The sequence below is a fragment of the Pteronotus mesoamericanus genome, unplaced genomic scaffold, assembly GCF_021234165.1.
Source record: "Pteronotus mesoamericanus isolate MK-2021 breed Mesoamerican mustached bat unplaced genomic scaffold, CSHL_Meso_final contig_25, whole genome shotgun sequence".
NCBI classification, from domain to species: domain Eukaryota; kingdom Metazoa; phylum Chordata; class Mammalia; order Chiroptera; family Mormoopidae; genus Pteronotus; species Pteronotus mesoamericanus.
Window position 1 is genome coordinate 11006707 of NW_026555105.1, and position 23564 is coordinate 11030270.

General features: G+C 41.9%; 2 protein-coding genes across 3 annotated transcripts in view; one reads left to right on the plus strand and one right to left on the minus strand.

Moving 5' to 3' along the window:
- The window catches only part of GDAP1L1 (ganglioside induced differentiation associated protein 1 like 1), a 49624-nt gene extending 38737 nt beyond the window's left edge, over positions 1-10887 (minus strand). For both annotated transcript variants that reach the window (XM_054573719.1, XM_054573718.1), the window contains exons 1-2: positions 10815-10887; positions 2197-2388 (exon numbers count right to left, since the gene is read on the minus strand). The gene's annotated coding sequence lies outside the window, so the exon portion shown is untranslated. The remainder of the gene's footprint in view (positions 1-2196; positions 2389-10814) is intronic.
- A 205-nt stretch (positions 10888-11092) lies between these two features.
- On the plus strand, positions 11093-22925 carry OSER1 (oxidative stress responsive serine rich 1). Its single transcript, XM_054573720.1, has 4 exons — positions 11093-11194; positions 14943-15059; positions 18067-18180; positions 21708-22925. Exons 2-4 carry the CDS (start codon positions 14983-14985, stop codon positions 22390-22392), a joined length of 876 nt encoding a protein of 291 aa, XP_054429695.1. The 5' UTR covers positions 11093-11194; positions 14943-14982; the 3' UTR covers positions 22393-22925.
- The last annotated feature ends 639 nt before the right edge of the window (positions 22926-23564 follow it).

A 23564-nucleotide genomic window follows, 5' to 3' on the forward strand; every position in this document is an offset into this window, starting at 1 on the left:
TGAGCCAAACGGAAGGGGAGGCGGACACCTCTCCAGGAGTTCTTGCTGTGTTGGGCAGGGCTTAAGGAGTGAGCTACTCCTTTTCCATTTGACGGGACAACAGGATATAGTGTAGGGAATGTGAATGCATTCACGCTGTACCAGAGCCTATACCAGCAGCTCCAGGCTCCGCAGAAGCCCCAGGGGCTTGGCTCAGCTGTGCCAGCCCGGAAAATTCATGGGAGTAAATGGATCACAGGTTTCACAGCTGAGAAAGGAGCATGAGGATTTTTTTTTTCTGGTGTTTGGGCAGATGAGTCCACAGTGGGTGCTGTGGGTCAGCGCAGGAAACATTTTTTGGAGCCCTGGTCTGTGGGGAGGAGTATCTCTGGGCTATGATTCCTGGAGGTGGCTCCTGGGTCTGGGTGTTCACTGGGAGAAGGCGCTTTGAAAGAGCAATAGAGAAATTCTGAAGGTCAGAGGATGAGAGACTAAAACCTGAAGTGCTGATGACTTCTCAAGTCTATACGGAGGATTTCTCTCTGTACCTTATCAGGATAAAAGAAAAGCACTTACATGATTAAATCTTAAGAACAGACTGCATAGTAATAATCAAAGAGGTAGATTTCTAAAAATATTTATTGGCTTTTCAAAAAACCCAAAATAATACATGTTCATTGTAACAAATTTAAATAATATATAAACTAAGAAGTAAAAGTAACTCCATTCTCCTGAAGAGGTACAAAGTAAAATAAGATCATTGTTCAAATGACCAGATTGGCAAGATTAAAAAGAATGGCAATATCCAGCACTGGCAAGGGTGTAGGCCAGGGTTTGTCAACCCCAGCTCTACTGACACAATTCATTGTTGCGGGGACTGGTCTGTTTATTGAAAGATGATTAGCAGTATCCCTGGCCTCTACCCACTAGATAGCAATAGGTTCCTCACCACCACCTCCCGGGCTGTGACAACCAAAATCCACCCCAACCACCACCGATGTGAGTAGAACCTGGCAGTTTGATATATCTATCAAATATGAAAATTTGTCACCAGCAACTTTACTTCAAAATACATTTACAAAAGTAGAAACTTGTTTGAGAAGCATTTTCATGTGACACCATTGGTAATATTTTTAAAAATTGGTAATAATCCAAATGACATTTGTCCCTAGCATGCGCATGCGTGTGTGTATGTGTGTGTGTATAAAATACATGCCCAGATATACACAAAAGAATTAAATAGCTCTGATGTAGAAAGCTCTTCAAGATAAAATTGTTAAGGGGAAAAATAAAGGTGCAAAACAGTGTAGGGGACATTTTTGTAAAATTTAAACAAAGTTGTATGAGCAAGGGCATGTGTGTGTGTGTGTGTGTGTGTGTATACACTACATATTGAAACTATATAGAAGTTTATTGGTTTTTTAATTTTTTAATTTATTAATTTTAAAGAGAGAGGGGTGGGGGGAAAGAGACATCAATTTGTTGTTTCACTTATTTATGCATTCATTGGTTCCAATGTGCCCTGACCAGGGATCGAAAGCGCAACCTTGGCACAATGGGACGTCCTCTAACTGAGCCACATTGGCCGGGTGTGTGTGTGTGTGTGTTTGCACGCGCACGTGTACGTGTATATACATGTACATACATATACACATGCATGCACACACATTTTCAAAGCCTGGAAGGAGATGTACTAAATCATAAACACTGGTGATCTGTCTGCACAGAAGGATGAAGGGCTGCAGGCAGGAAGCATATGGAGTTTTCCATTTCTCCCTTAATTATTTCAGCATCACTCGCATTATTTTACAATAAGGCCATTGTTAAAGTATGGAAGATGAAAATAAGTAGTAGAAAAGACAAAAAGAAGAAAGCAGCCCTCACTGGAGTCCTGCCTGCCCTCTCCTGGCTAAGTCAACTTGGCTCAAGGGGTCCCTGTGCAGCGCACTTTAAAGTTCTCCAGGCAACATCACATGCACCACCTCATCAGACCCTCAAAGCAATTATTCTAAGTTGGCAGAGGGGAGTGGTTATTTCCATCTTGCAAATGGGGAAACTGAGACGCAGAGAGTACAGTGACTTGTCCAAGGGCCAGACGTGGGTCCCAGGAGAAAGCAAGAGACCTCCACCTCGCACCCTGCAATGTATCTGGGGCAGATCCAGCCACAGGCTCTTATAACCACGGGCATAACGTGCTTGCCCTGCTTGCACTCCTACCTGTGGTTTCTACTCCAACTTCTCTTCGGTTCTCATTCCTTCAGCCAAAGCTGGTATTCATCTCCCCAAGTGAATTCTCATCTTTCTGGCTCTCCTTTGCTGGAGACATCACGCTTTGGGAAAAGCGGAGATTTGAGATCTGACCCTGTTACTCTTCAGCCCAACAAGTGGCTTCACCTCTCTGGGCTTCATCTGTAAAATAAACATACCAAACTCCAAGAGTTGTTTTAAGGATCAAAGCAATGATGTGTTTAAATGAATTTTGTAAATCAGAAAGGACTTACACAGTTAATTTTAACACAATTAAGTTCTAGTTCCATCTGTGGGGTTAGAAAGCTGGTAAGATAACTGCAAACCTACACTGAATGAAAATCTGAGTGTGGAATATGACACAAAAGACTGGCAATGTATATTGAGAAGACCACACACACATTTCAGATAATGGGTCAGTCTGCCTAAGTTCATGCCTTACATGAGTCAGGTTTCTTTAAAACCTATTATTGGGCTTTGGGAACTGTGCTGTCACCAGAGAGAAATGCCACATGCTAAACATCCTCAAGCAGGGGGAACAATCAAATAAGGAAACCCAAAGTAATACTAGCACCATGGATTATATTTCCACCCACAGGAGAACAGACTGGACAACAGGCAAGTTAATATGTCCATCCAGGGTATATGTGACTGCTCAGTTAATTTATTAACTTTATAAAAGGTAACAAATGCAGAAGCACCCTGGTAATGGGACCATCTCTTTCCATCCCTGTGATATGCTGTAAAAGCAACCTTGTAAAGGAATGGCAGCAACAAAGGACAGACTTAAACAAGCTCATCTCAGTGTTGGGTAGGGTGTGGTGAAGTGGGCCCTGGGTGCTTGAATGGATGAAAACCCTTCTTTTGCAATTTATCAGTGTGTTATTGGAGACTTTTAAACAGTTCACAGTTCCTACCCAGGAGTTGTGGGTGTATAATTCTATTCTAAGAAAATAATCAGGCTCACAGTCAGATGTATATAAATACACACATTTTTATATACATATAAATAAGGATTTTCAGCTCAAATTCATTATGGCAAACACACGCATATAAATGTATGTGCATCCTCACATGCACACATACAACTGAAGAGAAACAGTCAGCTACAGAAGAAATTATAAATATATTTAAGTGATACACTATTAGTCATGAAAATCATGTTTTTGAGGAATATTTTGCGATATTGAAAATGCTTACAATTATTAATGAAAAAAGCAGAATATAAAACTATATGGTTTATCAGCAATTAAAATATATATATTTAAAATTATAAAAATAGCAGCTAGCATTTACTGACTGCTCACTATGAGCCAGGCAGTGTCCTATTACATTACTCACTGAATTCTCCCCAGCCCACTGAGATGGGTGCTATCATTATCCCTGTTTTTCAGAGGAGACAATGGAGGCACCGGGGCTTGGGCAGAGTGTCCAAGGCCATACCAAGGAACAGATGTGGTGAGGCAGGCCTCCTAGCAAAGCCAGTTGGCTCTCAGGAGCTCTGTGACTCTAGGGCAAAATGCTGACAGCTGTCATCGCCAAGTGGCATGGCCAAAGGACATACAGTTTTCTTCTTTATATTTTCCAAATTTTCTCTAGAGGCATTTTTTTTTGTTGTTAAAATTAGTTTTTATTAGGCCCTGCCAGGTAGCTCAGTTAGTTAGAGCCTTGACCTGATAAACCAAGGCTGTGGGTTCAATCTCAGGTCAGGACACATACAAGAATCAACCAATGAATGCATAACAGCGGAACAACAAATCAATGTTTCCCTCTTTCTCTCCAAAATCAATAAATTTAAAAAAATGTTTTTATTATAAAAACATTAACACATTAAAAATACTTCAAAAGTATGGGGTGGTATTCATAACCAGGCAGATGGGAAGTAATGAATCAAATGCAATTTGATTTAATTATAGTGAAACAAGCCAAGAAAGGCCAGAAGACTAGGCTCAGAAAGAAAGATAACCTGTTCAATATCAAATACACTGCATTTCACCAGGTGTTTGTGGGGCATCCACTTAGAGATGACCAGATAAGGGACACAGAGGTGTAGTGAAGACATATGGGCTGGAGATCCAGATGTGGTGTCAACAGCAAGCAGTTAACACTAAAGCTGCGAAGGCATTCGTTGTTTCTGCCTGCCCTTCTCTACCCCTTTCTCTGGATAATAGCAACCCAATTTTTCCTTTGGAGAAGTACATCACCCATTTGATGTGGTCTTGGTGAAGTAGTCAGAGTGTCCTGCCATCTAAGAAATAGAGACATTTATCAAGCTAAAGGAGAACAGTTCTTGAGATCAAAACAAATGTACTTTTTAAAAAATTGCTCTATTACAGTTGTCCCAATTTTCCCTTGTTGCTCTCCCGTACCCCGCCCACCTTTTGTTGCTGATAATTCCTGATTCCTAGTAAGCCTGCAGCTCCCCATCCTTTGCTGCTCAGGAAGCCAATGCTCAGCTCTGAGTTTGAAATGTGGTTTTCCTGAGTCCACAGTGAGATAAGAGTCTTAAACCTGGCTTTGTTGAGGGACAAAATGGTTTCCTAATTTCTAAACACTTGCTTTTGCAGATTAAGAGCACAACTTGGGGGTGAGAAGTCTCCATACAGCAAAAAGAGACAAAGGCCTTCTGGGCCAGCCCAGGAGAAAAATCAGGACAAAAGTTCAGATGCAAGTGTTCTGGGCCCCCTTCCTCTAAGATCAAATCCCCGTGTGGGGCTCAGAAGGCCTGGACAGGCTGAGAATGCTGGTGCCCCATCCCCCGTGCTGAGCAGACGGAGAGCCCCACACTGGTCACGCCACAGTGCTCAGTTGTCACCTGAACTGTAAGAACAGTCCCAAGAGATAACAGGGTGGACAACAGTGGCTCCCTTCCTTTGACCTGTGTGCCTGCAGGCAATCTGGAAGGGGACACGTGCCCCGGTGAGAGGTCTTGTGGATGTGCTAAGTGGACTGATGGCTGAGGAAAGGCCAGAAGACGAGATGTGAGGGCTGTGGCCCACGAGGATCTCGTGCGTAGAAATACTGGTAACTTTCATGATTTTAAGAAAATTTCATGATTCTGCTCAGGAAATGAATCAGGTCAGTCCCATCTTGGTGGATTCCACCAGAATCCACAATGGCTGGGCCTAAGTGTAAAACCAGCCACATGGGAGTTCAGCTAAGACCAGCAAAGGGTGGAAAACAGCATCTGAACCACAAATATCTCCCACTGTCCCCTCCTATCCAGATGCAGGGAGAATGGAAAGAGAAGGGGGAGTGGAGAACACCTTGAAATACTGAATATTTATGCAAAATATAGTACTGTAAACCAGAAGAGACTGCAATACACCCTAAAATTGGGAGAATGGAAGCTTGAGAACAAGATGAGACCAGTTGGAACAGAAAAGTTGCCTTGTTTTTGCACCTCTGAGTAGCAGTGGGTAAAATCCAACCTGCCATTGGGGTTAACCAGAGCTTCAATCCTGGGAACCTGAATCTCGTACAGAGGGACACTAGGAGTAAAAACGCGAGGAACTGAATCACTCTGATGGCAACGCCCCAGGGAGGCTGCTGTGAAAGGCTCTGGGCTCCCAGAGCACACGCAGGGAAAGGAAAGGATTCTTGCCAGTTAGGCTGAGCCAGGAAACCATGATTCAACAGTTCAAATGTAGAATCAGTTGAAGACTTTTCTCAAGACACAACTTAATTTAAATTAAAAAACAAAACACAAACAAACAAAAAACCCAAACTCAGCCATTGAGAAATTAGTAGATATAAGAAGTGCGGTGTTCACATATGTACACACCTAAAATGGGCAATTAAATTATAAAATGTTTTAAACAAAAAGAATTATGAATACCTAAAGGCTTGGCTCAACAGCTGTTTAAATTGTTAACTGTTGTTGCTTCACATAGGTAATATTTATACATTGTCAGGATTCAAGTCAGAACACAGGTCCACATTAGGAAGTCGAGCTGCCCCTGCCCTAACGCCACCATTCTCTGAAAACTACTGAGTGGCCTGTATATCTTTTCAGCACGTTTTTACGCAGACACAATCAAAGCAAACATATACTCTTACTTTTGCATCTTGCTTTTTTCACTTACTGCCTCTGACAGATCTTTCCTAAGACCACAGAGCCCTTCCTTTTTCCAGCTACATGGTATTTCAGTGTATGGCTGCACCAGTTTACAGGCCCAGTCCCCTACAGAGAGCCAGCCACCTGGGCAGTTTCCAATCTTTTGCTATTGCAACCAATGCTGCAACAAATAACCTTTTACACAAGTCATTACATAAATATATGTAAAATGTCATCTACATGTGGATGCCAGACTTGCCATTTTGGTGAATATTGTCATTTCACAATCCGAACCAGCAGTGTCTGAAAGTGCCTGTTGCCTACTGCCCTACTCCCTACCTCCAACCCGACCCTGTGAGCTGTCAAATTTGGGGATTACTGCCAATCTTGCAGGTTAAAATTACTATCTCAGTGCACTTTCGACAAGCATTTATCTTTTGAAGATTGAGACTGAGCATCTGTTTAAAGGCCTTTATTTCTTTTTCTGTGAGCAATGTGTTTGTTTCCTTTGCTCTTTTTCTCTATCCTGCTGCTCCAAGTTCTTAACATGGGGACTGTGGCTTTCTCAGAGGGGTTTATGACTCAGATAAGGTTAAGAACTATTGGGAAAAAAAGAACAGTGCACCCTAATCCAATACATATCTGTGGCATACATACGAAGATTTGTCTTAAACGTTTAACTTTTAATGGAAGTTTTACATACAGAAAAATGTACATATACTATGTGTGCATCTTGTGAACTGAACACACTTCTATGAGCAACATCAGATCAAGAAACAGAATGTTACCTGTACCCCTAAGTCCTGTTCGATGCTCCCTTCCAGTCCTCACCATTTACAGATTTTCTTCTGTAGCTTTACTGCTTGATTTTATTTTTTGGGCTTAACACCTTCCTGATGTCATCATACAGTTTAAATTACAAAGTTTAAATGAATGAAAACTTGCAAGAAGGCAAGATTCTGGGTCTTCAAGTTTTGAAAAGCCACTGTAAAGGGCCTGCACACAATTGAGAGAGTCTGCAATCCTAGGGCTCCCTCTGCAGGTGATCATTAACTACCAGCGCTCTGAGAACTGACTTGGCTCAAGTGGCGGCAGACGTAATCCAAAGCAGTGCAAAGGGGTATGGCCAAGTCATTTAACAACGCATCCAAAAGTCCTCACTCATTCCCCGTTCTATAACCTAACATTTCAGAAAAGCAACTATCAAATAACAGACCATAATAACTTTGGGCTATGAGGGGAATGCCAGGAAAGGGCAGTTAATCTCTTCCCCAACTTTCACCAATTTGCCCCCTAAACAAGAGACCGCTGTTAAAAGCTCTGCTGCTAAAAGTCAATAGCCCCGGCTTATGGTTCTGAAAAGCCAATAAGCAACTGTAATTATTTGCTAATCTGACTGACTTGCTGATGGACTCACTCACTCATTCAATACATACAGTGGCAGACCCTGTGCCAGGTGCTTTGGGAGCACACAGCATAGGGGCATTTAACCTACACAGGGAGAACAGGGGCTGAGGGAGGGAAAGTTGGGTGAGAAATGTAACAGGTAATTCTTGCCCTTCAGAAGCTTAGAATCCAGCTGGAGACACAGGAAATGTATAGGCAAAAGGCTAAAAACTAAGGAGGCACCCGACGGAAGTCCCGAGTGATGTGTTTCTGGAGTCCTGGAGATGAGGAGGGGCTCTGGGCTGACAAAATTGGCAGATGATAGACCAAGGAGCGACAGGCTCTTCAGTTGTGGTTGAATTCATTTGGTAGCGACCAAGTGAACTCCATGATAGGAGAGAGTGGGAAGGGTCACCACCACCAAGGGTAAGTCCTTAAGGTTGTGGGTCCAAGAATTCTACTGTGTCAGGGTGTCCAGAGCTGATCAAGCTCATGGGAGTGGACTCAGTCTATGTTGATGACCTATAAACCAGATGCCACCATACCAACTTGCAGAAGGAAAGGTATCTTCCCCAAAAGTGGAATGCTTGTGCTTGTGCTTGCCTTGCAGGGTTCCCCTTGTTTCTTTCCGTTATTTCCCACGCTCTCGTTGTGGGCCCTCATCTCTCCTATGGCTTCAACAGCCACCCACATGCTGACTCCAAATCTGTTTCCAGCCTGACTTTCTCACTTGTGCTTCAGATTCATGTACCTTCCTGCCCTGTGGATACTGACACACAAGCTACTCCCACAGCTCTGAAGTTCAATGTGTCCAAACTGAGCTAGATACCTAGAGGCATCTAATCATACGGAGGCAGTGGGAGCAGACTCTGGCCAGACTGCCTTGGTTCTAATTCTAGCTCCACCACTTACAAGCCATGTAACCTTAGGCCAAGTTTCCTTCAGTTCCCTCACCTGGAAAACGGAGACAGTAACAATAAGCTCATAGGAGTGTTGTGAGGATTAGAATGGCTTTTCTGACACACAGTAAGAGCTATAAAAGTACTCTCTTTTACTATTATCATCCATTTAAATGTTGTTCTTTGCTCCCTGTCAGCTGGATTCAATAGTTACATCAGAAATAGGCAACAATACCCATTCACTTGCTCAAACTAGAAAGCAAATTGTCGCTGTCCACTTTCTTCCACTGCTCCCTCTGTGCACATTAAATTTCTCACCAAAGCCTGATCTATCCAATTTTCAATCTGTTAACTTGTTCTCCATTCCTAAGGCCACCTGCTCTTGAAATCACTGCAGTCTCAGGCCTGGATCACTGTGCCATCCAGGTGGAAACCACAGTCATCTTTTTAAAATAAAATGGTCATTTCTCTTCTTATCCACAGCCTCCATGTTCTTAAAATAAACTCCTTGGCATGGCTGTTAAGACCCACCATGACTTGTTCCTGCTTTCATCTGCACGTCAAACTCCTTATGTCCAAAACGAAACACTCTCCTCAAATCTGTCGGCTTTCTCCGTTTCCCTCTCTAGTGAATAGTACCACCTACTGGCCTTCCAAGAGGTTCTTGCCTTCCAAACACTTCTGAGTAATAAACCACGTTCTCAGACCTCATCTAACTTCATGATGGAGATATGCTTACATGAAGCACTTTAAAACGTTTTGAGTTTTAGTATTTAATGCTATAATGGGTAGAAATAAGGTAAATTTAAGAATTTATCAAAATTATATTTAGCACCTACTAACCTCCAGGAATTCATTAATCCAGATACAGTCCTTGCCCTCAGGGATGTTTTATCTATAGAAATATTTTGAAATGATAGCTTAAAACATGTTTCATCTTGATGCAGCTCACTTGGCAACTTCTGAGGGAAAAAAATGCCTCATATTTTCCTCTTTTTTGTTCTTTTCTAAGAGATGCTGAGAGATGGACAGCAGTGAATGGACAGGCTTTACAGAGATTAAATCCTGACCCAGTCACTTGCTACCACAGGACAAAGGGAGCTAGATCAAGTTTTCTACCCGCTCGGAGGCCCAGCCGTCCTCATCTGCGCTGTGTAAATCCCAGGACAGTGGATGAGAGAACGTGTACAAACCTGCTGCACAGTAGGGGGCAGCCATTCCCATCAGGCATCATTAGGTTCTCTGTTGCACCTTTACCATGAACTATTACTCTTTCATCTCCCGTCAGCTGAGCCTCTGGTATGAACAAGGAGCATTGTAAAAGTTTTGCCCAGGGCCTATGACACGCTTTATGCTTGACAACTTTGTACAATGACCTGCAGATTCCACTCGCGGATGCGGGTCAGGCATCCCAAGGTCTGGCTGTCCTACACTTGGACATACTAAACTATTTTCAGCAGCCTATCGCGTTAGGTGACTATATCTAAGTATTGGGGCGTGGAGGTGGGAAGGTTCGGTTTTGGTTCAGGCAACAACTCTCTCCCGAGGTTGCGCCAGAACCAACTCTACTCAATACTATTGAGTGAGCGAGGAGAGGCACAGCTCCATCAGCGGAACCTGTCCCAGTGATCGAGGGGTGGCAGCTATTGCACAGCTCACCTCTTCCCTGCCTCCCATTGGAGCAACCATGAGAATCATAAAAATGGGAAAATCCCCTACGTGAACTGCCTACAACTTTTTTGCAAAATTTAGTGTACGTGCATTTCTCTTCGAGAGAGTCTATTATTTCTCACCAGATTCTTACAGGGGTCCATGCCTGAAAAAAAACCAAGATTCGCTGTTATGATTCCTCACTTAGGTGAACAAACTGAGGCGGAGAGAAGGAAAAAGTTGCCTGAAGTGAAAAAAGGGCATTAACGCGAAGGCTTTTCAATTTCAACTCCGATCTCACGTTCAGGGCCCTGGCCCAGTCCGATACCGCCTCGCTTCGCAGGCGCTGAAAGACCCCCGGGAGGCCAGGGCTGGCGTCCGAGCCCTGGGGATGCAACAGCAGGCGGTCCAGATTCTAACACCGAGGAGGCGGTCCAAGCGCTCAAAGGGGCGCTGCGGCCCCGAAGATTCCCCACCCTGTTCTCGCCCCAAGGAATTCCGCTGCCTTAGGGACTTCAGGTAGGGCTCCAAGGCCAGTGAACCCCGTAAAAGGGAGGCGGTTTGGCGACTGTGAAAAACTACGCCTACTCACTCACCTGACAGACAGGAGGAAGTAGGCACTCCCAAAAGCCGGCCCAGAGCTACCCAACTGCGCACAGGGGAGGGAGTGAAGAGAATAACAGGAAATGACGTAGGCGCACATGCTTCTAAGAGGGGCGAGTGCGGGGCGTTTGAGGGGCACGGCCACAGCCTCGCGCCTGCGCAGTCGCTGCTTGCCGGGCTGCCGAGTCACTGGGGAGGGAGGAGCATGAACAGGGGGTGGGGCACGTGCACGAGTGACGCAGGCGCAGTGCGACTCCGGAGGCGCGGGCCGCCCCCTCCTCGGGTTTGGATCCGGGTCAGTCAGGCGCCGCGATCCGGACAGACGATCTGAACCGACGGTGCTGGGTAACCGGAGCGCCCCAGCTGCGAGGAGGTGAGAATCCTGACGCGATCGGGAGGGTCAGCGGCACTGCATCTCGGCCCCCCTGGCCCGACCTGGCTGCGGGCAGTTCCCTTTGGGTCCGCCCGCCGTTCCTCGTTTCGTTCCGCGGCGCTGACTGCCCGGGCCGGGCCTGGGCCTCTCCGTTACCTCCTCGGCTGCTGCGGCCTGGCCCTGCCGGAGCTCCGCTCTGTCGCCCCTTCCCGCCTTCCTGCCCTTTCGCGGCTCCCACCCTCTCCCGCCGCCCTGTAGCTTCCCCTTTTCGCTCTCCTCGGCCGCCCTTTGCCCCTTCCCGCCCTTTCCCGCTCGTTTCCGAGCCCCAGTCTTGTTGGCTTGCTTCTCTGGCTCCGCTCCCGCCGCCTCCTGCATCCCTGGCGCCGTCGCCCGACCCAAACCTCGTTCGGGAGGCCCCAGGCGGCTAGAGCTGGGGGGTGTCCCGGAGAACTGTTCACTCTCCTAGCCACCTAGGTTCTGACTTTTTCTACTGATCCTATTTAACCGCGACCAACCCGGATTCTGGGTGAAAAGAATAGCATCGTTCTTCGGCTCTAGCAACGAGAGTGTAGGGGTTGAGCGGGTGTATAAAGAGAGGTGGGAGTGTGTTTTGTGCCGGGGGCCGATTGTGTCAACCTTAGTCCTCTTGGCGAGTTGCTGGACAGGGTTTTCTTTCCCGGGCTGCACACTTCCTGGTGGGCTGTGAGAGTTTCTAAATCTTAAACATTGATGACACGCTTACACGCGGATCCTTTATTGGTCTTTCCTCAGGTCTTTCCAGGGTCTTGGAAATTTGGACCTAGACTTGAGGTTTAAAGAAATCTTGGTTAAAACTGCAAGGTATAAGTACGATTGTGACACATGGTATTCATTGAAAGTCAGAGGAAACCAAAAATGTGCCCTTTTGCTGGAGGAACTTAGGAGAATGTTGCTTGTCATTTTTGAAAGGTTGGGGACAATCTGAGGCATATATTGTCCTGTGTGATTTGGTCTAAAATAGTATCAAGGAACTTGAAATGGGCTTTTAAAAGTTTGGTCTTTGGGGGATTGTTCAATTTCAAGAAATCAGTGCTGTGAAAATGGCAAGAAAGTCTCCTACAAATTTAATGTTCATGAAGAGGGGTAAACCAATTACGTCCCTCTTGTGTTTTAGAGCCCTTGATTTGAGTGAACGTGAAGCTGGGAATACCGAGGAGCATAGTAAACCTTCTGTAATTACAGACATGCTCTGAGTTAGCTCTTAAGGCCGTGCCTAGCACTCCTCTTTGCTCAGGGTTAATGTAACAGAGAAAAAAGGTGAGTGATCAAAATGCTGGAAGTCTGAAAAGAGTTGAGAAGGAACTTTATTCCTAAAGTTTTCGTTTGTAGTTTTATTTTGGTTTGTTTTGGTTTTTAACTTTTAGTGTGTCAACAAGAGTATTAAGTTTGTATGAGCATCTAGAGGTCACCTGCAGTGCTATTAAACTAGCACCATATAATTAAAAGTTACATAGCTGGATATAGAGCTTGTTAGCACAGTCTTAGGGCAGGAATGGGATTCTAATTCTTAGAGGAAGGGGGTTCACCCTTATATCCCTAGCACCCAGTCTAGTGCTGAAGCCCATGGGTAATATTCCTGTATTTGTGGAAGGAGTGAATTTCTGCCCATAGAATTGGGCAGTGTATATTTAGATGTGATGTACTGTTTTCCAGAGAGGTTTTTGCGGGGTTGGAGCTGGCACGGATGATTTAACCATATAAAGGCCACTAGTGTGAGCATTTGACTTGACTGCTTATAAAGTAATTAAGGAAGACTAAGTCAAACTTAATTCTAGTTCTGCCAGCAGGAAAAATTTGTTTACACTCTACAGTAACACTCTTTAGATGCTGTGGGGCTTTAAAAAATACTACAATGTAATCTTTGCTCATCGCTCTTCTTAGGCATATAGGACATTATTGTGTATGTGGGGAAGGATCCTTCTCTAAATTTGAAAGAATTAGAAGCCAGTGAAGTATAAAATGGGTAGTGTTTCCTCAATTTCATATACTGGTTAAATAAACCATCAAAATATATGTGGAGGTATGTTTAAATTTTTTTCTTAAGAAACTGAGGTGAAAGCTAGCTGAGTTCTTCTGAAACTGTTTTCAATGTTCCCTGTTTCAATTTGAGAGAGAGCTGCCCAAAATATCTTAGTTGACATACATACATACATACATACATACATACATAAAGGCAGCGAATAATCTTGATTCCTTGCTCCTTTATTCTACCATGGACAGTACAGGGCTACATTGTATCCAGCATATTATGGCACCCTGACCTTTGGAATATTAGAGGTCTCACAATAACATCAAACCCACCCCTGAGAAACGAGCAGATGGGGAATCAGAAAGGATCCAAGGGTCTACAGAGAGTCAGTCCCTAAGGGGTGATGGGGGAATGGGGTTGGGGTAGCAGGTTAGAAATAAAGAAGAGGTGAAATGAATCCTTTGCTTCAATAATCCCCTATCTCCTATTTGTTTTTGGTGTGTTTTTTTTTTCTTTCTGATTCTCTGTGATGTCATAGATACTAGTTTATTTTTTCTTCAGGATTTGGTATTACTAATATGAGTAAGAGACTAACTGGGAAACTAGATTCAAATAATTTATTAACAGACTTCTCATTTGTGTTTCTTGTTGCTTTTGTTGGTCCCCCTTCCCCTTTGTTTAAACATACTAATAAGGGTGAAAGAAATGGAGAACTTTGGTTTATCAAGCTAGATTAAGTGAAGATGATTATTCATTCATTCATTTATGACTTTAAACAATTGAGTGAATATCATTTAAAGGCTCAACCAAAGAACAGTAATTTCTTTTCTCTCTTTTTAAAAGATTTTATTTATTTTTAGGGAGAGGGGAAGGGAGGGATAAAGAAAGGGAGGGAAACATCATTTGGTTACCTCTCATACCCCTCCGCAACTGGGGACCTGGCCCACAACACAGGCGTGTGCCCTGACCAGGAATCAAACGTACAACCCTTTGCTTTGTGGGACGACACCTAACCCTCTTTCTTTTGGCTATGTTTGTTCTTTTTATCTTTTTGATTTGTAGGTATAGTTTGTTTATTTTGTATGTTGTGTTAGAGAATTTTCCAGCTATGAAAACCAAATGAAGGTATTAACCATATATGTAGAATGTAGAATAATCTGTAGTCATTGAACATGTTTGTAATCATGTTTTAACAATGATAACAGCTTGACATCTGGGTGTGAATATTGATACAGTTACTGATATTTCGATCAGGATTGCTTTAGAGAAATGCTACCATGTGTCATGAGGTTATACTTAACTAGAACTTTTAGGGTTAGACTAGATAAATACTCAGTGGCATTTTATAGAATCAGAGTGCTCTTGGTTGAGCTTTTCCCTTTTATTTTTGATGCAAAGGTCATTTTGTCATTTTGTGGGTTTCTAGACCTCTACAGCTGGGTTTTTCGCCTTTTTAAGAATTATATTTAAAGACAGATTTTAGATGACCTTGTTTCCAAAACAGTAATAGGATATTGGCATCAAGTATTTGGGTAGTTTAAATTCTATCATAATAGATACAAGAAATAAAACCTACAGTTTCCTAATCATCTACACTGAGACTTCTTTTCAGAAATAGAGATTTGTTCCCTCCCTACCATCAAACAGTAATACTATCAAAAATAAAGATTTTAACAAAAGGTATACTTTTGAACCCACCTGTTTTCACTGTGCTCATTTTATTTTGATTTTCTTTTTTAGTATTAGCGGGAACATCCATAGTAGTGTAAAAACTTTCACAATGAAATCCGAAGCCAAGGATGGAGAGGAGGAGAGTCTACAAACTGCTTTCAAGAAATTAAGAGTGGATGCATCAGGGTAATTAAATACATAATATGTTAATTGGGAATTATTCGCTAGATTTAAATAGCCTTTTTCTCTGAAGAGCTTTTTCTCTACTAAAACTTCTCATTATTTGTAGAAGACACAAATGTTAATAATGGGACAGTCTGCCAAATTCTGCACAGCATTGCACTACTTGTAAAAGAAACTCTTCTGTTAAAACTCGTGGTTCATACATACTCCAGGGTTCCTTGATTTGGTTTTCCTTAACCTGAAGGAGGGCTTTCCACTTCTCTTTGTCACCAGACATTATCAGTGTCCCAACAAGGATTTTCTCATATATCTTTAGGGAATCATAGTATTTTTCACTAAATGTGAATTGCCTCAATAGAAATCTGTGCAGACCCAATTTCATGGGCTCTATTGCTGAGACTATCACTATGGAAACCTATTCATTAAGGTTCTGTCACAGAGATCAATAATCTTGGACCCTTTGGCCAAATTAATTAGAGCACCTACATACCAGCTGCTCTCTGAATGTTAATATTTCACCCTTTGCAAAATGTTTTGTGCAGGATTCTTCTCATCCCCATACTTTGCCCCAGGCCAGAAGAAATCTCAGATTTTTAATGGATATAAGAATATTTCTTTTCATGAATGGAAAGCAAACACTGGAAGCTCAGAGAAGAATACTCTACAACAAGTAATAATACTAATCACTAAAATGTATTACTACGTCCTAGACACTAGCTTAAGTGCTTTGTACACATTATTTAATCCTCAGTAGCAACTTACTCCAGTTTACAGATCAACCACATATGAGTTAAATGACTTGCTAAAGGTCACAGTGGTAAGAAGTGGTAGAGCCAGATTTGAACCCAGACAGTGTGTCTCCAGAACCTGTGCTCTTAACCTTTCCTTTATATGGTACCTTGAAAACAACATAAAAGGCATGCAGTACCAGCACATAGTAAAAATTAAATAGATGTCAGTTGTTATAGCTGTCTGCTTATTGCTAACACTACTTTAGCCTACCAAATGAGAAGATTGATACTAATAGACTGACTTATGCTAAATCACTAATTGTATACTAGCTGTTACAAGTGCTCACATTTGTTCCCATGATACTTCAAGTAAGTATGTATCTCTTCCCAGTGATTTTTCCAATATGGTGGTCATTTTGCCATTAAAATTGACCAGTACTTTATAAGCCATTTTGAGAAATGGAAACAAAACAGAGAAACAGTTCAGGATTGTGGTCATAGTGTATGCCTTTGTGATTTCTGGTAGAGAAATTTTTTTTGAAGCAGGAAAATAGCAAGAGTGATTCATATACTCAGGTACACAAGTATAAATTTCTTAGTGTATATATTTATAAGTAACTCTTGATACACAGACTCTCTTCCTGGTATTTTAAGAAGTTGGAACATAAAATTAAGATGTTTCAGTGCCCTTAAAAATTACTTAGAAAATTAAAAGTTTCAAAATATATGTACAATATATGGCCAAATATTAGGTATTTGTAACATATGATCTGCTTTGAGTACAATTATAGAGAGAAGGAGCAGTGGAGAGCATTTGAGAAAACCAAACAAATAAGAGTATAAGGGGTGAGTCATTACCGTGACTAAGCAGAATAAGACTTGTCTAGTGTATCATACATTTCTAGTTGTTGCATATTGTTGCCGATTTACAAATGGGACGTCTGAGGTACTGACTCATAAACTAACCAGCCCTTGCCAGGAATTTAGCACGATCCTGCTCAACAGGTTTTGATTTCTAATGGTATTTGTCTTATCAAGACAAATCTCAATATATTTATTATAAAGCAACATATCCTTTTTATCTGACTATAAAATAATATTCTTATAGAAAAATTCACAAAAATAAAAAAGTAAACACATTTCACCATAATCACTCTTAATATCTACACCATCTGTATATACTTTTTTTACACAGTTCAGATCATAATATTTGTTTCGGTGTTTATCTGTGGTGTTTTCCTTCATGTTATGAAAAGTTCTTTATACACTTAATTTTTAATAAGTTTCTTATATTGAATTTATATAATACAATATTTTCTGTTATTGGACTTTAAAGTTATTCCCACTTACTTTTTATTTTAAATTAGATTTCAGTGAACATCTTTTTAAGTTTATTTTCAGAGAAAGGGGAAGGGAGGGCGAAAGAGAGGGAAATATCAGTGCGTGATCCTTTGCCTCTTGCACGCCCCCAGGTGGGGACATGGCACTGGCAATCGAACTGGCCACCTTTTAGTTCATAGGGCGGCGCTCAGTCCACTGAGCTGTACTATCCAGGGCTCGGTGAACATCTTTTTATTTTACTTTAGTAAGTGTTCTGTTTCCAAAGCATTTTTATCAGCACCACAGCATGTGTGGTAGGAGCCCTGTGTGTGTGCATGAATGTGTATTGAAAAGGTCTGCAAGGATTTACACTAAAATCTTAAATGTTGGTAATCCCTGGGTTGTGAGATGATAGATGATTCTTTTTTTCCCTGTTTTAAATTGTTTCATTTTCTTTACTGGAACCCATATTATTAGTGTAATTTGAAACTGCTATGATTTAACTCAGCAATATTGTGAGTTTATTAGTGTAAAAATTAGAGTATTTTTCTAAAAGTGGTATAGTATTTGAAAATACATTCATTTTCAAGTTATATTGAGTCTCCTAAAGTTTTTGCTCCTAAACTTAGTTTCTGGCTCTGGTTTGCCCACATAAAATAGGTGGTCAGTGCCATTAGCATTCTCCCTGGACATAAGGCCTGATCTGCCCCAGATAAACAGCCTAAAAGTCTATTTATATCCTGCTGCTGGTTGTACTTAAGAACCATTCTTTGGCTTGTGATTTTGCTACAGTGGGCTTACTACTGATCCTCTAAATTTGGTTTTGGAGGAAAATTTGCGCTAAAAGCTGAACAATTTTTGAGAAATTCAAACTAGTAACAAAAGTTTTGTTTGGGTTGGAAGGAGTAAGTTCTCCTTGCACAGTTTTCTGTAGCAGTAAACTTTGTTCTTGTCTTCAGGTCCACAGCATCTCTGTCTGTTGGAGAAGGCCCCAGTGTCAGAGCATCAGTCAGAACGGCAGCAGACGATACCAAACTGAAAACCACATGTGCATCTAAAGACAGTTGGCATGGGTAAGAGCTGTTTATTGCAGATGATTCTTACTGGATTTTCTTTCCCACATACCCAGAAATGGGTATGTTACGATGCAGAACCCAAGACCCAATATTTAGCGAAGACCTCTTTTTTTCCAGTTGTGAATTTGCTGAGATTTGCTATATGGCCTAGTTCATAGTCAATTTCTATAAATGTTCTATATTTGAGAAGAATGGGTCTCTCTAATCATTCTTAGGTTCCATATATGTCCATTAAATTAAGCTTTTAAATGTGTTATTTGAATCTTTTTTTTCAAATTTTTTGTCAGCTTGATCTCTCAATCATTGAGAGAAGTATATTGAAATCTACTCTGTTGGAGTGCATTTACCTGTTGTCCCCTTAAGCTCTATGTTTTTGTTTTATGTATTTGGGGGCTATTTTGTAGGATTGTACAGCTGACATTCATGTCAGTTTAGAATTTTTTTTTGATGAATTGAGACTTTTGTCATACAGTGACAGTCTTAATTCCTCATAATGGCGCTTGTCTTAAAGTGTATTTTGTCTGGAATTAATATAACTAATCCAGTTGTCTTTTAGTTAGCATTTGCCTAGTGTGTCTTTTTCTATTATTTTAAATTGTTATATGTTTTAAAATTTTAGATGTCTCATAAATACATATAGCTTATTTTGCTTTGTTTTATTCAATCTAATAATCTTTTCTTAACTACTGAGTTTAACTCGTTTACATATATTTTGATATATTTGGACTTGTTCGTGCCATTTCACTTTATGCAATTTGTCATACATTTTTTTCCTTCTTTTCTCTTCCCACCTTTAAAAAAGAGTTTGAAATGGGTTTGTTTTTCCTCTACCATTTTTTCATGTATTAGTTTCGAGATTGTTTACTTTGTATTCTTTTAGTAGTTAGCCTTGAAAATTTTCCAAACGTGCTTCACAAAGACCACAGTTAATATATTTTTAAAGAAGATTTTATTTATTTATTTTTAGAAAGAGGGGAAGAAAGGGGAAAAGGGAGGGAGAGAAACATGATGTGTGAGAGATACATCGATCAGTTGCCTCTCGCCTGCCCCCCAACCAGGGACCTGGTCTGTAACCCAGGCATGTGCCCTGACTCAGAATCAAACCAGCGACCTTTCAGTTCACAGTCCGGTGCTCAATCCAATGAGCCAACCACCCAGGGCCAAAAGTTAATATTTTAACCCTCCTCTTTAAAACCCTTTCACTCTGAACTCATGGCTTCCATGGTGTAGTTGCCCAGTATTTTAGTTCTGTCACTTTTTAATCTCACATATTAGGTTTTATTAACTTTATTTAAATAGACATGTTTGTTTAGATTTATCTCATTTACATTTTCTTTGCTCTTACCCTTCTTGTGTCTTAGATCTTCCATAGGATCACCTTTCTTTTTTTTCTTCCTAAACTACTTCCTTCAGTGGTACCTTTAGTAAAGGTCTTATTAGCAAATAGGGCCTCTGTGTTAATAGAACTCCACAGAGAATAAATGCAGTGGTGTCCCTGGAGTTGTAGAACACCATGTTCTTGGTAAATATATTTTGCTTTGATTTTTTTCTGAAAATAGCTTTATTTCATCCTTGTTCTTAAAAGAGATACTTGATTTGATATACTTGAAATCATAATTCAAGGTTGATAGTTACTTTCTCTTAGCAGTTGAAGGTATTATTCATTGTCTTCTGGCTTCTATGTTGACATTGAAAAGCTTCTTTAATTGTTCTTTTGGAAATAATCTGTCTAGTCTCAGGCCACTCTTAAAAAGTTCCTCTTGGCCTGGCTGGTGTGGTTCAGTGGGTTGAGTGCCAGCCTTCGAACTAAAAGGTTGCCGATCTGATCCCCAGCCAAGGCACAGGGCAGGCCAGGGCCCCCGGTTGGCAGCATGTGAGAGGCAACTGATCGATGTATCTTGCACATTGATATTTCTCTCCCTCTCTTCCCCTCTCTCTACAAATAAATAAGTTTCTTTTGGGTTTGATATTCTACAGTTTTGCTGTACTGTGTCTAGGAGTGAATTTCTTTTTATTTGTCCTGCTTCAGTGAGCTTCCTATATCTGTAGATTCTCTTTCACCAATTTAAAATATTTCTCAGCTATTATCTCTTTAAAAATCACCCTCTTTCCCTCCTAAAGTCTTTCTTTTAGAGACTCCTGACTTCTTAGTCTTACGTATCACTTAACTGTTACTTTTTTCCAACTCTCTAGTCTCTGTGCTGCCTTCTAGGTCAGGAGTCAGCAAACTTTTGGTAAAGGGCCAAATAGTAAATATTTCAGGCATTGGAGGGCAAGAGGTAAGATCTGAGGATATCAGATGTGCCCAGTTCTGGCTGGTGGACACACTTCATGTTCAGCTGCTGAGACAGTCCCAGGATAAAATGACAGGACTGGTGGGATATACGGGCGAGGGGCAGCGCCAGGGTCAGTTTTACTCTATGCCTTCGTGGTAGCCAGATTCTAGCATGCCCTTCTCTCCCAGAGGGAGCCTGGCGCACGGCAGATTCTCACACTGAGATTCTACTTCTCAATGACCAGTGATTGCTGACAGCGGGGCCCCAACATGTACATAGTAGCTCACATGGGCCCTGAGCAGAGCTGGAATGTCCGCTGGCCGGGAAGGCAGGCACAGGGAGTGGAGGGGAAACAGGCGAAGGGGACACTTCAGCCTGGTCTCTGGCGCACAGTGCCAGCCCAGAGGAGCAGTGTGCGCTGTACAGAAATGGGGGCCCAGACTTGGCCCACAGGTTGTAATTTGGTGACCCATGTTATAAGTAATTTAGATTTATCTTCCAGTTCAGTGTTTCTTTCCTTAACTGTATGTATCCTGCTGTTTAGCCCATCCATTTAGTTCAATTTCAAACATAAAGTTTATTTCTTAAAGTTCTATTTGGTTCTGTTTTCAGATTAGCTTGGCAGTTTTTAGGGGTTTTTTTGTTTTGTTTTTTGGGTTTTCTTTTTTTTTTTGCTTTGCTCAATTCTTTTATTCATTTAAATATTTTCTAAAAAGTTATATAGTATACTTGATATTTCCCAATATTTGAAAAGTTCAAGGAGTCTGAGTGTCAGCTGTTACCCGCAATAGAAATGAATCCTAAATCTGACGCTTAGTTTAAAAGTCATGGAATACTGGCTGTTTGTAGCATTAGCCTTACAGTGGTACAGAAGCTGCTGAATTCAGGGCATAGGAACATTTAGTTTTTACAGCATTGGTTACAGTTATCTGTACGGGATGCTCCTCTAGACCACCGGGTCAGAGGTTCCCAAGCCGAGGGTTGGGACAGGGCGGGTGTTCTGCACTAAATATTTGGCCCAACTAATGTAGTTAAAAACTACCCTTTACCTCTCTGCTTTCCATAGCTTGCTGATAAGGAGATGTTGACGTTTTTGAGACTCAGAGGTGTAGACAGCTTGAAATGGAGCAGGCAAATCTCTTTGGGGGAAACTAATGACCTCAGGGGAGGCAGATTTCCAACTGTCATAAAGAATTTGTTCACCAGAGCTGTGTATCCCAACGTCTTGTACATTTTTTTCCCTCTTAGTTCTACGAGGAAGTCTTCACGAGGAGCAATGAGAACCCAGCGTCGTCGACGTTCTAAGTCTCCCGTCCTTCATCCTCCAAAGTTCATACATTGCAGTACAATAGCGTCTTCTTCCAGCAGCCAGCTCAAGCACAAAAGCCAGACTGACTCTGCTGACGGCAGCAGTGGCCTGGGAATTTCAACTCCTAAAGACTTCAGCGCAGGAGAATGCTCTCCTCTTGATACTAATCACACGGGGGCGGTTGTTGAGCCTTTGAGAACTTCGGTTCCAAGGCTGCCGTCAGAGAGCACAAAGGAAGACTCCTCTGAGGCTACTCAGGCCTCCCAAGCAAGTCTCAAGGCCAATGATCTCTCTGACTTTCAGTCCGTTTCCAAGCTAAACCAGGGCCAGCCATGTGCATGCCTAGGCAAGGAGTGCCAGTGTAAGAGGTGGCATGATATGGAGGTGTATTCCTTTTCAGGCCTACAGAACGTCCCTCCCTTGGCCCCAGAACGAAGGTCCACGCTTGAGGACTACTCTCAGTCACTTCACACCAGAACTCTGTCTGGCTCTCCCCGCTCCTGTTCTGAGCAAGCTCGCGTCTATGTGGATGATGTAACCATTGAGGACCTGTCAGGCTACCTGGAATATTACTTGTATATTCCCAAGAAAATGTCCCACATGGCAGAAATGATGTACACCTGATAGCAAGAAGCCAACTAATATGCTTTAAACCAATGAAAGGTTGTCAGAGAGATGTAGTTAACGGTAGACCTGGCAGCCACTTTGTGTGAGAAGACATCTCCTTCTGCTCACTGTGCTTGCAATAAAAACTTTACTTGGCATCTCAGTTAATCTTCATTCTTTAAACGTACTCTCTGAGTTCTTATATGCCCACCAAGGCAAGCTGGTCAAAGAAAAATCCCATTCACTTAGAAGTGTTCCTGGGGGATGAAGAAACCGTAATTACTTGACTGGTAGTGGGTATGTGGTAAAAGCCTTTGTGAAAGAGTGCTTTTTCCACATCTGTTTCAGATTTGGTGGCCAAGGAAAAGGAAATGTGATTTTGTAACTGGACGGAACATTTGTCACGCTGTAGTTCCCAGCCCGAATATTGGAATTTCTATAAATGATTTAAACCACCTGAGTTAACGTAAAATTTACTGTCTAAAAGTTTCTTATGTTATTGTTAAGCCAGATATCTAAGGTTTAGATTCAGTATGAATAAACTAGCTGGCCTGCCCTGTATTGTTTGAGAGAATCATTAACCATCACTAAATAAACTGAAGGTGCTGTTCACCCTCGGCCATTTTACCTGAAATGTCTCACGTAAGCAGCAGCTTGGAGTGGGCTACTTCCATTGGAGGAAGGGGTGATATATGAGTCACGGATGCATCTTCTCCATCTCTGGCATTTAAATACGTATGGCATGTTCAGACACTTGTAAGGTAGGTCTCATACCTCAGCTTCACATGTTCTGGATGGATATTATCTTTGGTCAGTCATCCCAAAATGCCCTCCAAAGTTTGGTAAAGAAATCTGTCTTCAATTGCAGCTGGAGGGTAAATCCCTATCTTTTTCAGGTGGCACTGAAGTGTATTTTACATATGCTACATAACTTAAATCAGACCAACTTTTTATTTCTTTTAAGATTTTATTTATTTTTAGGGAAAGGGAGATAGAGGGAGAGAAATATCAATGTGCGGTTGCTTCTCATGCGCCCCTTACTGGGGACCTGGCCCGCAACCCAGGCATGTGCCCTGACTGGAGATCAAACCAGCAACCCTTTGTTTTTTAGGCAGGTACTCAATCCACGGAGCCACACTAGCCAGGGCTAACTCAGACCATCTTAACATACCCAGGAATGTAGCGAAAAT